This window comes from Bombus affinis, chromosome 5 (assembly GCF_024516045.1).
Source record: "Bombus affinis isolate iyBomAffi1 chromosome 5, iyBomAffi1.2, whole genome shotgun sequence".
NCBI classification, from domain to species: domain Eukaryota; kingdom Metazoa; phylum Arthropoda; class Insecta; order Hymenoptera; family Apidae; genus Bombus; species Bombus affinis.
The window spans coordinates 7,897,304-7,910,324 of record NC_066348.1 but is presented as its reverse complement, the minus strand read 5'-3'; the positions used below and the strand labels follow the sequence as shown (position 1 = coordinate 7,910,324).

Genomic DNA, 13,021 nt, shown 5'->3' with positions numbered 1-13,021 from the left:
GACAAGAGAGCCCGTGACACGTCCTCCATGAGGGCCAAAGCCATAGTATATAAACTTCGCCAAAATCAGTTCTCGACACTTTTTGTTGTAACATTCTCAACCGTCACTCTGTTGAATTCACATAATAAACTCTGCCAGCATATCTAAAGTCTGAATTTTTCTTACCTTGCTCATAAAACGTTTAAATCTACGCGAAATCATTCGAACGACGCGAGAAAATGACCAGTGATTTCTTAATTTCATCATTCCTCGTATCTTCGACGTGACAAGAGCGACGATCATTGCTGTTAATTGGATAGGGATAAGACTGATGGATAAGGATGGGTGTTGGTCGCCGCCAATCAACGGTCGGTTGTGGATGGCGCTGTACATGGGAACCCCGCTTTCCCGTGTTTTCTCGGAATAGACAATAACTCAAAGGAATGCTTCAACTTTAAAAGATACTTGTGTGATCTTAAGGATGTTAGCTATAAAAAATGCTAAAATTTATGATGGCCCTAATCTTCTTACGATTTTTGAGGATCTGCAATAAGGGTGTTTAAACATCTGGTGGATATCTTACCCAAGGATAGGGGCTGGTTTAAGTAGAGAGTTACAGCACGCAACAGACGGTCATCCAAATCCCGAACAGTTAGCTGTTACTAAAACGACAAATTAGAGACGCCTGTGATAATGACAATAGCCACACAAGGCCTTCGTGACGTCCCGGGACCCGCAATAATCCCAAAGAACTGTCATCTTGCTAAAACTACAACTACGACGAACGCGACGTGTTTCGTGGCCCTGACACAATGATTCTCTTTTCAGCAGCTTTTTTGGTCCTTACTGTAGTATCGTTGAAAAATTGTTAAAAAAAAAAAAAAGTAACGAAATACATACAGTGTTGTGACGAAGTGTAAGCGTCGACTATAGGACTAATGACCCATCAATGTGCATTCGGTACCTCAGTCAACAGTCGATTGTTAGTACAGAGTCGAGGAGCAAGGAGTTCAGTATTTGCAAGTGATCAGTTGAGTCGATAGCAAGTTTGGAACAACAGTCTGAATACAGTCCAGCTAGTAACATTAATAAATGCACTACTAAATTAATACACTGAGTAGTCCTTTGGCACCCTTCACGTCCTACAACATCTTATGACAATTATAAATAACAAGCATTTCAACCAAATTTAAGTACGAAAAGTACAAACGCCGTGTACTATATGACGAAATATGGTACCATTCGTAAACGCGAGCATGTTCTAGTTGACCCAATACGGGGTCAACAGTCGAAAAGATAATAAATGATATGGAGTGAAAGGAAATAATTGTCACGGATAACAATTTGCAATACAGGAGTTTTAGAACGTCAATTATCTGAACTAATTGAGAGATAAAATAATTCCTATAAGCTGAGTTTCATATAACTGATTCGAGAAGAATCAAAACTACAGGAGATATAGACAATAACACAATCCGTTTTAGATATAACGAAATGATTCCTTCTAAAATAAACGATTGTATTCCATCGATCTCGTTTTGTGCTATCGCTCATCTTATTCCAATCCAACGTATCTACATGTCTTCATTCATGTCAATATTGTCTGTAGAAAGAATAGATGAAACTAATTTGACTCGCATTGTCATTTAGATGGTTACATGACATATTCTCAGCGCGTTTAAGCATGGTGTTTCACATAACAAAGAAATACAATCTTTTAAACTTAATCTTTTATAAAGTCGTAAAACTCCCATACCATTCTGGCCAGCAATTAAGAGATAATAATACACCACGCAATAAATTTTTTCCGTAACGTCTCTTAAAAGATTCAATTACCGTCTACACCACTGACTGTATCACCTAAATAATTATACGTTACAATTTCACTTTCAATTCCTAAAAGTTCACTTGTGGAAGGATGTGATGGCGCATTAGCCAACATTATCAGAATAAATGGGCTGAAATAACTTGTGCCGTCCGAAGAAACAAAATTTTCAGAGAACGACACTGTAACAGCCAAAACCATTCCATTGAACATTCGTAGGAATATTTTTAAATTTCTATGCACATCGTAGTTTAAATAGGAGATTTCCTAATCTTGTCTTTTTCCAAATTAGCGGAGTATAACGATTCGATCGGAGTTAGTATCGGGACCCTGACTTAGAACACTAAGGAATGATTTATACGTAAAATGCTAATTGGGAATTTCTTGAATTTCGTGTTAAATCAGGTAATGGATGTTGCGTAAGTAGTTTCGGCAGTCTCATGTAATCGTTCAAACGAAAACGTCGTTCGGAGAATTAATGTCGGCATTAAAAACGGTTAGTTCAGTATCGTTCGTGACTTCGAATCATCAACTTCGCCACCAGACTTGGCGCGAGGACAGTTCACATTAAGAGAATAAAGTCTCATTGAAGCTCATTTCTATGATACCATCTTCTTCACTAGACGTGGAGTAAAGAAGCTGTTCAATTTCTGCGTATTCGAAGAAAGCTGACATTTATGCTGAGGAAATAGTCAAGAAAAATTAGAAAAACATGTCATTTTCCAATTTGAAAACAAATCTCAACAACGCCCGTGGTAGTTAATGCGAGGAGTGGCTGTATTTAATACTTGATACAATGGTTGAACGATTGGTCCCCAGAGCGCGCATAGCACTGATCTATCGATATTGTTGTATATACCAGGTATGTAAATATGAAACCGGAAATTTTGTATAAAAAATACACGTTTATTATATGAAAATGATTAAAAATATTTTATTCGAAGTATTGCCCATCGCTAGCTATACATTTTTCCCACCTGTCTGCCAATTGGTGGATGCCACGCCAGAAAAACTGTGGCTCTTTTGAGGCAAACCAGTCATCGAGCCATTTTCGTACAATTTCGTAAGAAGTGAAATGCTGGTCAGAAAGTGCGTGTCCCATCGATGCAAATAAATAGTAATCGGACGGAGCCAAGTCTGGTGAGTAAGCCGCGTGCGAAAGTATTTCCCAACTGAACGCTTCAATCGTTTCCTTGACCGGTTTTGCTGTATGTGATGGTACATTATCATGAAGCAAAATTACTTTGTGTTGCCTTTTTTGAAATTCTGGTCGTTTCTCACGCAAAGCTTGATTCAAATCAATCATTTGTTGTCGGTAGCGCTCAGTATTAACGGTTTCGCCAGGTTTTAACAGTTCATAATAAATTACGTTCTACGTTCCACGTTCTTTGTTCCTCACGTCAAAATTGCCACTTCTGAATTATTTAAACCACTCAAAGCACTGTGATTTACCAAGAGCATGCTCACCGTAAGCTTCGACAAGGATTCGATGCGATTCTGCAGCAGTTTTCTTCAAATGATAACAGAAAATCAATGCTGTCCGCAAATCGTAGTTTCCAGGCACAAAATTGGACATGTTCAACGCTGTTACAAACTATGCTGTTGTATGAAACTTGGATTGTTCTGAGTCGAAAATGTTTGTGAGATGTCAGCAAAAACTTTTGGCATCAATGACGCAGTTTAGTGATAACTACATTATCAGCTAGGGCCATCTATAGGCAAATTCCGGTTTCATACTTACAGGCCTGATATCATTCTCATAGCGTATTGCGCCAAAGTTTTTCTCCTTCAAATTGTAAACAAAACACGACTTGCAAGTTTCATTTGACGCAACTCTTGGCACAAACGTCTGCGGTATCGCGTGCCATCGTTACATTTTCTGTCAGAGTTTTAGCTTCTTAACTGAATTAAAAAATGTACGTAGGAAATGGTCCCATCTTTCTGTCTCCCTCACCTTGGTTCACACATATTTCAATATTTATAACATTAACAACAATACATATCATTCTACTCTTGCAATGAGGTAACTGCTATTGTAAAAGCACAAAACATCCATAAAGATAAAACCCCGCAATTTTTTTCAAAATTGGTTCATTTCGAGAACCGTTAGTTCTAAGAAGAAAGCTTAGCAGGTTCGGTACTACGTCACAAGAATCTATTACGATCAAATACTGACCGAGAAAAACCGAAAAAATTCAAAATTTGTTCAACAATGTATCGGCGTGCTGATAATTGACGTTTTCGGTAAGCCACGTGCCGATAACAGTACTGCGATAATTTAATTGGGGTTCCGTAACTGGGCGATAATCACGAAGATGAAATATTCAAAATCATTCTTGGTGTTCTACGTCATAAATTGTTCGTTCCTTGTTGAATACGACTAGTCTTGACGCGATCTTCCTAGAAAATGTTGGTACTCAATAGATGAACTGAACATTTCATTCATGTTATAGTAGTGATACTCTTGATCGATCATAGAATCGAAAATGCGACAACGTACTTTATCGTATAAGAGAGAATAATGGTCATTTGTATGGTTGACCACTTTTTTAATAGAGAATTTCAATAATCCGAGTGCAAATCCTATTCCAGAGTATGCAGTACGCAAAAATTTCGTCATGGATATGGTTATCGCTTTTATCATTAACAACGATTTACGTGTCGACCCAAGCGACCATGCTAGATCCAGTGACCATGAGGCAGGTACTACCAGCGTACGCGGTTTTGGAAAATGTGGATCTTCTAAATTCCAACAGATGTCGGATGGAGGTTTATGAATTTCGTAATGCTGTTGACAACCAGATACTTTGGGGTCTAAGAGGTAAACAGAACTTTTAAGGTAGTGTAAATGAATTTCTACTGCCAATCGATTGCGTACAAAAGGAAGGAATTTGTTTGCAAAAAACAAATCACATTAAATATATAACACATAATCGTATAACCGTTACATACCAACATACAACCATAAATGGATATAGAATTCGAATAACTATACACCGTGCTTGCGGCTGTGTTTCGTGACATGTCGCGTCCCTTGTCCGCATGCAAAACACATTTACACCATGAAAAATTAATATCGGTAAAAGCAAGTTATGCAACAGTCATAATTCTTCTAGGGACGATTATATCGCGATCGTATCAACTACATAATTTTAAGTCGAGCTGAATCTCGACCCTGAGACTTTCTTCGCACCTTGCGCAACAGTTCCGTCTGGGCAGGCGATCCAAACGGACGTGCGAAACAGTGCTCCAGTGAAAGTACGGCAAGAGGGAAGAGAAAGCGTCAAAGTAAACGCCCATCGACAAAACGTGGAATCATGCAGATTCCACCAATAAAAATAACCAACTCAGGAGAAACATATTTTATAAATAGAGCTACAGACTCTACATATGTAGAGAAAAAAGAGGATATGGAAATATCACAAGCCGACGACGAGGACAACGAACCAACACACCACGAAGAAAGCTGGACCGTGGCAACTTCCAGCAAAAAACGCAAGGTAACCCCGTTCGCAAGCGGGAGGAAAACCGAAACACTGGAAAAAAAAACAATGGCTTCAGGATATCAAATTGCATAATTCATTTAGCGCACTGCCAGAAGAGGCAGCAACGGACCCAACGGAAAGTCCGACAAACCGCATCCCCAAACCACCACCGATATACATAGATGCGAAAATAATTGACCCCCTCATCGAACTACTAAATAACACCGCAGGGAAAGACAACTATGTCATCAAACAGATAAAAATAGACCAGGTGAAAGTGCAAACCAACACCCCAGACACATTCAGAAAAGTGACAAGATAACTAAAGGATAAAAATGCAGCGTACCACACCTACCAGCTCAAATCCGACAAAAGCTACAAAGCAGTAATCAGGGGATTACACCCAAAAATAAATACCGACAAAATAAGCGAAGAACTAGCAAAAATCGGACACCAGGTGAGGTCAATAAACAACATAAACAAGTATGATACCAAACAACCATTACCGCTATTCCTAATCGAACTAGAACCTAGAAACAATAACAAAGACATATACGATATAGAAAAATTACTAAACACAATAGTAAAAGTGGAGCCACCTAGACATAAAAAAGAAATCCCACAATGCATAAGGTGCCAACAATACGGACACACTAAAAACTATTGTAATAGAACCCCGGCATGCGTTAAATGCGCAAAAAATCATCTTACGATACACTGCCCATCCACGGGAAAAATAGAGGAGGTTAGATGCTATAACTACAACGGAAAACACCCAGCCAGTTATAAAGGTTGCGAAGCTAGGAAACAATTACAACGCAAGCTGTTCCCGCCCCTACGAAGCAGGACAATCACTAACACACAAGCCCAACAGGACAGCACGAAACCCGAAATTATACCAAATACAGAGCAAGCAACAAACTCCAAACCCATCAGCACCAACACCATTGGTAGTCTAAGCTACGCTCAAGTAACCAGCCAAACGACACATACAGACAACCAATACCACAGCAACAGTAACAATGACACTGCAGAAATAAAAGAACTGCTCAAACAATCCATAAAGAACACCGAAATGCTAACCAGAATGATAAGCGAACAAAACGCAGTACTCAGACAGCAAACCCAACAAATCACAGTCATGCTACAACTAATTACAAACGTGCTAAGCAAAAAATAAAAACGGACACTCTAAAAATAGCAGCCTGGAACTCAAACGGCCTACAACAACGGGCCCTCGAAATTAAAACATTCATATACAATAACAATATAGACATACTACTCGTCTCAGAAACACACTTCACTATAAAAAGCTACATGAAAATACCATACTACACCATATATGATACCAAACACCCCTCAGGAAAAGCGCACGGAGGGACAGCACCGATAGTCAGAAACGATATCAAACATTATCTACACAGCCAAGTTAATAAGGAATATTTACAAACAACCACCGTTACAGTTCAAACTAGCAGCAACTACTTCCAGTTGTCAGCAGTATATGTGCCTCCGCGACACAAAATAACATCAAAAATGTGGGAAGAATACTTCCAGGACCTAGAGGACAAGTACATCGCAGCGGGAGACTACAACTCAAAGCACACGCTATGGGGATCAAGAAACACTACACCTCCAGGCAGAACACTGGAAAAATACATTAGAAATAATAACCTCAATATATTATCCACAGGAACACCGACATATGGGCCGACTGACCTGAACAAAAAACCAGATCTTCTGGACTTTGCAGTTACAAGGGGACTAAACACAAACAAACTAAAAATAACACCCAACCTCGAACTTAGTTCCGATCATACACCCATAATAATTGAATACAGAAACAAACTGATACTTTATAGCAAACCAGAAACACTATGCAATAAGTCCACCAAATGGCAAATTTTCGAAGAAATAATAGAAAGCAAAATAAACTGCATCATCCCGTTGAAAACTCCTAAACACATAGAACAGGCAGTAGCAACATTGACAGCAACTATCCAAGAAGCAGCAAGGACAACCACTACACCCGAATCAACCAGCAGACAAACAATAACAATTCCGCAAGAAATACTCGACAAAATTAGAGAAAAAGGAAAAGCGAAAGCAAAATGGCAAAAACACAGAACTCTAAGAAAAACACCTAAACAAACTTGCAAAGGAAATAAAAAACAAAATAAAGAAGCACAACAATAACGAATTCGCAAAGTTCATAGGGACACTCTCTACACACGAGAACACCAACTACTCACTATGGAAAGCCACGAAAAAAATAAAGAAGCCAATAATACCCGTCCCAGCAATCAGAAAAGCAGATAACACACGGGCAAGAAGCAACGAAGAACAAACTGAGGAATTCTCCAACCACCTCTCCAACACATTCACACCACACATTATCAACAACAGCAACCTCAAAAGTCATACGGAGGAGGATGCGCAAACCACTATTATCACAACCGACAAGGAATACACCATACCTAAAACAACAGCACAAGAAATTAGAAACATAACCGATAAAACAAAAAACAACTAACTACCAGGAATAGACCTAATCAATGGCAAAATCTTGAAAAACCTTCCGCCAAAAGCAATAAGACTAATGACAATAATATTCAATGCAATTCTAAGAATTCAATACTTCCCCAAACCATGGAAATTAGCACAGATCAAAATGCTACATAAACCAGGCAAAGACCCACACCAAACTGCATCTTACAGACCAATATCACTGCATCCAATATTTTCCAAAATACTGGAAAAAATAATATATTGTCGGATAAAAACAATAATAGAGATAAAAAAACTAATACCGGAACATCAATTTCTTTTCAAAAACAAACACTCCACGATAGAGCAAATGCACAGGCTTATAAACGAAATAATAATAGCACTAGAAAACAAGGAATACTGCACAGCCCTCTTTATGGACATAGAGAAAGCATTTGATAAAATTAACCATGAAAATCTACTGCAAACAATTAGGAAACAATTCCCGGAGCAAATACACCAATTAATAAAATCCTACCTAAGCAGCAGAACCTTCGTAATAAAAATCAAGGACACACATTCTGAAGTTAAAGACATCAAGGCAGGTGTACCACAAGGAAGCGTCCTAGGCCCAATACTATACACATTATACACGGCGAACATACCAACAACTACCAATAACACAGTACTGACATTCGCGGACGACACAGCAATACTAGTCAGGCATACCAACCCAGAAACGGCAGTCAAAATACTACAAGAACATATCACAAAAATAGGAAAGTGGCTACAAGAAAAACAAATAAAAGCAAACCCCAATAAATGCAACCATATTACACTCACGCTACGAAAAAAGATACCACCAAACATCCTACTGAACGGCACGCATATAACACAAAGAAAGCATGTCAAATACCTAGGACTCCACTTAGATACACAACTCACATGGAAAATACATACCAAATCAATAGTAGAAAAAATACAGAAAACAAGGAGACAAATGCATTGGCTAACAAGCCGAAAATCCAAATTAAGCATAGAAAATAAATTAAAAATATATAAAAATGAGCCATATAAACAAAATAGAGATAATACAAGCTAATATCCTTAGAACAATAGTAAACGCACCATGCTACGTTAGAAATGATGACATACGGAGGGTCCTGGGAATCCCAACGGTCAAGGAAGAAATTAGCAGATACTCAGAAAAATACAAATCAAGAATAGCAACACACTCAAACCGGCTAGCTGCGGAAACGTACAAAACCATAAACATGGACAGAAGGCTAAAAAGGAAACGAGAGGATGGTACCCCGCTGGGGGTAGCCACCAACATGTTTATATAACTTAAAAAATTCTACCAAATGTCCAAATTGGACAAATTGTGAATTTCAATAAATAAATAAAAAAAAAGAACCTTGCGCAATAAACTAATTCCTTCGTTTGGAGTACGTAAAGGCGACGGTCATAGTCGTAGCTGTTTTTCTTATCTTAACGAACTGAATTTTTTAGCTTTAAACGCGAAACCCCAAATTCTGTATTCAACTTGCTGACCGCTTAAAATCCTTATTACCAATTGTATCATCAGATGTTTCCAATGCAATATCATATATTCTTTAAGCTTTGGACACCATTGGCGTGCCACCCGGGGGATTTATGAGCGGACACAATTATTGGTTAGAAGATCGCCTAGCTTGCACCGGCCTCTCTCAAAATCTCACGTTGTTTATCGCGGGGCACAAACCAAAGAACAATACGAGATAGCGGAATCCGAACGAGGAGCATCCACCTTTTGAGTTTCGTTTTCTTATTGGACGCATGCGGCACAGTAGCATTATGTAATATCACCAAGAATTACCAGACGAAGTAAGCATGTGGATATCCTCCACAATTGACATAATCAGATTTACATTACCGGTTTTTATGATTGTGACGAACACTTCTTTTAGGATTTGGTGACACTTGGACTTTGTCTACCGGCTTCCTGCACCAAACACGATATAGCTACAATGCTAGATAAAGTCTTGCATAATAAAACTCTTTTTACTGGAAAACTTTTTACCATAAACTTCAGACTCCTGGAAGTCACTGATTTGGTGAATGATTATCAATGGCTCCTCTCTTCAAAGATGATCTCCATCATGTATGTAAATCTCAAATCTCAAATCATGCTCTTAATCGATAGTCCTAATTTCTATTTGCAATAGACATAGATACAAATATCATGATCGGCGTTCGAATAAATATCAAGTAGAAACTTTAAAATTTTGATTACAGAGTTTTGCTATTGTTGTTTACTACCGTGACAGCGGCCACTGTATACGATATTTCCGTCCGTCGAAACCATGTAAACAGCGAAAAGAAAATCATTGGGCTATAAGATGGAAATACGGAGGGTAAGCGATACATACGATAATACCTGGTATTCCGTTAATGATTCTGAACGCCACGAGTTTATTTCGTGGGAATCTATATGACGTACGGTTAACTTTGAATAGAATTGAAGAATGTAAGAAAAGTAAAATGCAAAACCAGTGACGATGGACCGGCACCTTCAGAGTCCAGGCAACAAAATCACATGAACCAATATCTGCTCTGTTTTTCGCTGCTCAGAAATGTACGGAAAATATTTAAAGTGCAAAAGAGTGTTGGGAATGCTATGGATTATTCTCAGGCATTTGATCATGTGCGGGTTTCATGTTATGGATACGAAATGGCGTACAATCACGCTTTAGTTTCATTAGTATATTCCGATTTTTGATATAGCACGACCTTTTTAACGACACCAATCGTGTATGCAGTTGACAAATTGCTTTACTACATGATGGGCGATGAAATGCTTATGGAAATCAAATAATCCGACGTTTCCGGTGAACACGTTTTTATTTATGAGTGGTTTTCTGACGTCGCATATTTTCCTCAAGCAACAACAAAAAATGCAGAGAGTACCATCTATAACAGAAAGAGCGAATATGCTCCTTCAAATAATTATGAAGCCATATATTAGGTATAGATGATTTTAATGTGTCTTTGCGTTTTAATTTATGCGCGATGCTAATGCGATGCTAATGAAATAAATACATTAATTTCGAAGGTTACACCTGCATATTTCATCGTTATACTGATGGCGATATTGAATTTTACTTGGCATGATCATGTCTCAGCATTTCTTCCCTTTGAGCATCCAAATGGTAGGTGTTCTAAATATTTGTGGACTAATATACTTTACATAAACAACTTCTACCATTAGAATAACGTAGTACGTATATTTTCTGAGATAATTCATTGCATACATCTTTCACACTACTAGTGTAGTATCGTGGAAATTTAGGTATAATATTTTTCCTAATACTATTTATAATTTGTAATTTATTTAGAATAAATTAGTTATACAGATATTAGACAGAAAACGATGTTTGTTTAATTTGGAACTAAATGTAACAATCTTACTCTAATTCGACCACTCTCGCACCTGAACAACGCCAACAACTCAATCTCTCAGCTACGTTAGTAACTCACGTAACTCGACAACGCTAACAACTCTACTCTTTGACTCCTCGATTTACTCTGACCTCTCGACTCACTTTCTTTCTCAATCAACAACAACTTTCTTAGTTTCAAATCGTCTTCCTCCGTTGGCGTTATATTTTCCCCTCTCTAATGCCGTCCTGTTAGGTGACTTTAGTCACATAGGCTTTTTTCCATATGTAAACTAATGACCAAAGGACAGACGACATTGTTTTGATCGATTTCTAACCAGGCTTTTTCCTCATACTATATTAGAAAAGAATCGTTTCGAAGAGAAGTACTGTTTGCAGTGTCTCATTTGGAATTGGTACTTGCCCAATGATATGCAGTTCTTCGTATTTGGCTGTTGTCTCTTAATGTTATCGATCACATGAGTTTGAAATTTGGTTTTGTACTCATTCATTGGCCAATTTTACCCAGCCGCTAAAATCGACTATTGCAGACATTATAATATTGCCATTGGTTTAGGCCTTTTTACGTTAGTTTCATCGATAGGATCATTCGTTCACAAGGGATACACACTTAATTACCAATCTTCGGAAATATACTAAATTTTTAACATTTTTTTTTATTTTATAACATAGTTTATAACACAGGGAATGTGTAAATATATGAATATTTACTTTCCTAGGATTGACGAACAATATAACACGAAGACATACATTTATATACGACCGTGGTGTAGAATATCGCCATGTCACATAGGAATGGCTACATGTCAGCTTCTTACAAAATGGAATTACAAATTACATTTATCAAAAATAATGTATACTATTTGTTCATTAGACTTATATTTCTGTGCATCTTCCAATAATGTGATTAAATTTATATTTCAGAAAAGCTTAATCGTTGGTTGGTCTTTGGCAATTTTATGTAATTGTTCAATTCTTTTCGGACTCGTGAACAAGAACATATCCTTAGGTCTATCCGTTTTGTATTTGGCCCTCAGTAGAACAAGCTGGGCATTAAGTATTGTCTGGCTCGTAGTTGCATGCACTGCGAATAATGGCGGTAAGTCGACATTTTTCATGTCACTCATTAATGCGTTAATGTCATTCTTCTTATTGTAAATTACACCCAAGTATATTTGATACGTTTGCAGGTATCGTAAAGAAAATCTTATCACTAGATATGTTCGTTATTTTGAGTAAATTTACGTATGGTGTTTATCTTCTAAACCCTATTTTTGTACTTTCGGTTCTTTCTTCATGTTATTATCCTTTCTACGTTGATAACGTCACCATTGTACTTACAATGATGAAACTATTTCATTTGGACAATTTCGATGTAATATTACTATTATATTATGAAATAACAATTCTGTTTTTCGGGGTACCCTGTTAGTTACAATGGCTGTTTGTAGTTTTAGTGCTTCTATTCTCCTATGTGCAACAATTGAAATGCCGTTTATGTCATTACTGCGATTGTATAATGGTGCGCGAAGAAAAGCGAAGCGAAATAATTCTTCCTAAATTTTTCGCATTCGTTATAGATGTATTTATGATGGTGATTATTATAACAAACGTATAACAGTCTACGGGAAATGTTCCGCATACCTGTTAAATAAAGATATGTTAAATATACAAAAGTATAAGTGAAACGAAAATCATAATTAGAAATTGTGCATTAAACTCAAACGCATGTTATGTAATGTCGCTGTTACGTTCGTCAGTATGACTGTTTCCTTAAAATGCGTTTTTAGAGTTACACGTCACTT

The 13,021-nt window shown here is 37.5% G+C and overlaps 2 protein-coding genes across 9 annotated transcripts in view; one reads left to right on the top strand and one right to left on the bottom strand.

The window, feature by feature from the left end:
- LOC126916525 (monocarboxylate transporter 10-like) overlaps positions 1-13,021 on the bottom strand; it is a 335,858-nt gene that overhangs the window by 141,504 nt on the left and 181,333 nt on the right. The window lies entirely within an intron of this gene.
- LOC126916531 (uncharacterized) lies at positions 3,949-9,717 on the top strand. Its single transcript, XM_050722430.1, has 2 exons — positions 3,949-4,625; positions 9,398-9,717. Exons 1-2 carry the CDS (start codon positions 4,400-4,402, stop codon positions 9,538-9,540), a joined length of 369 nt encoding a protein of 122 aa, XP_050578387.1. The 5' UTR covers positions 3,949-4,399; the 3' UTR covers positions 9,541-9,717.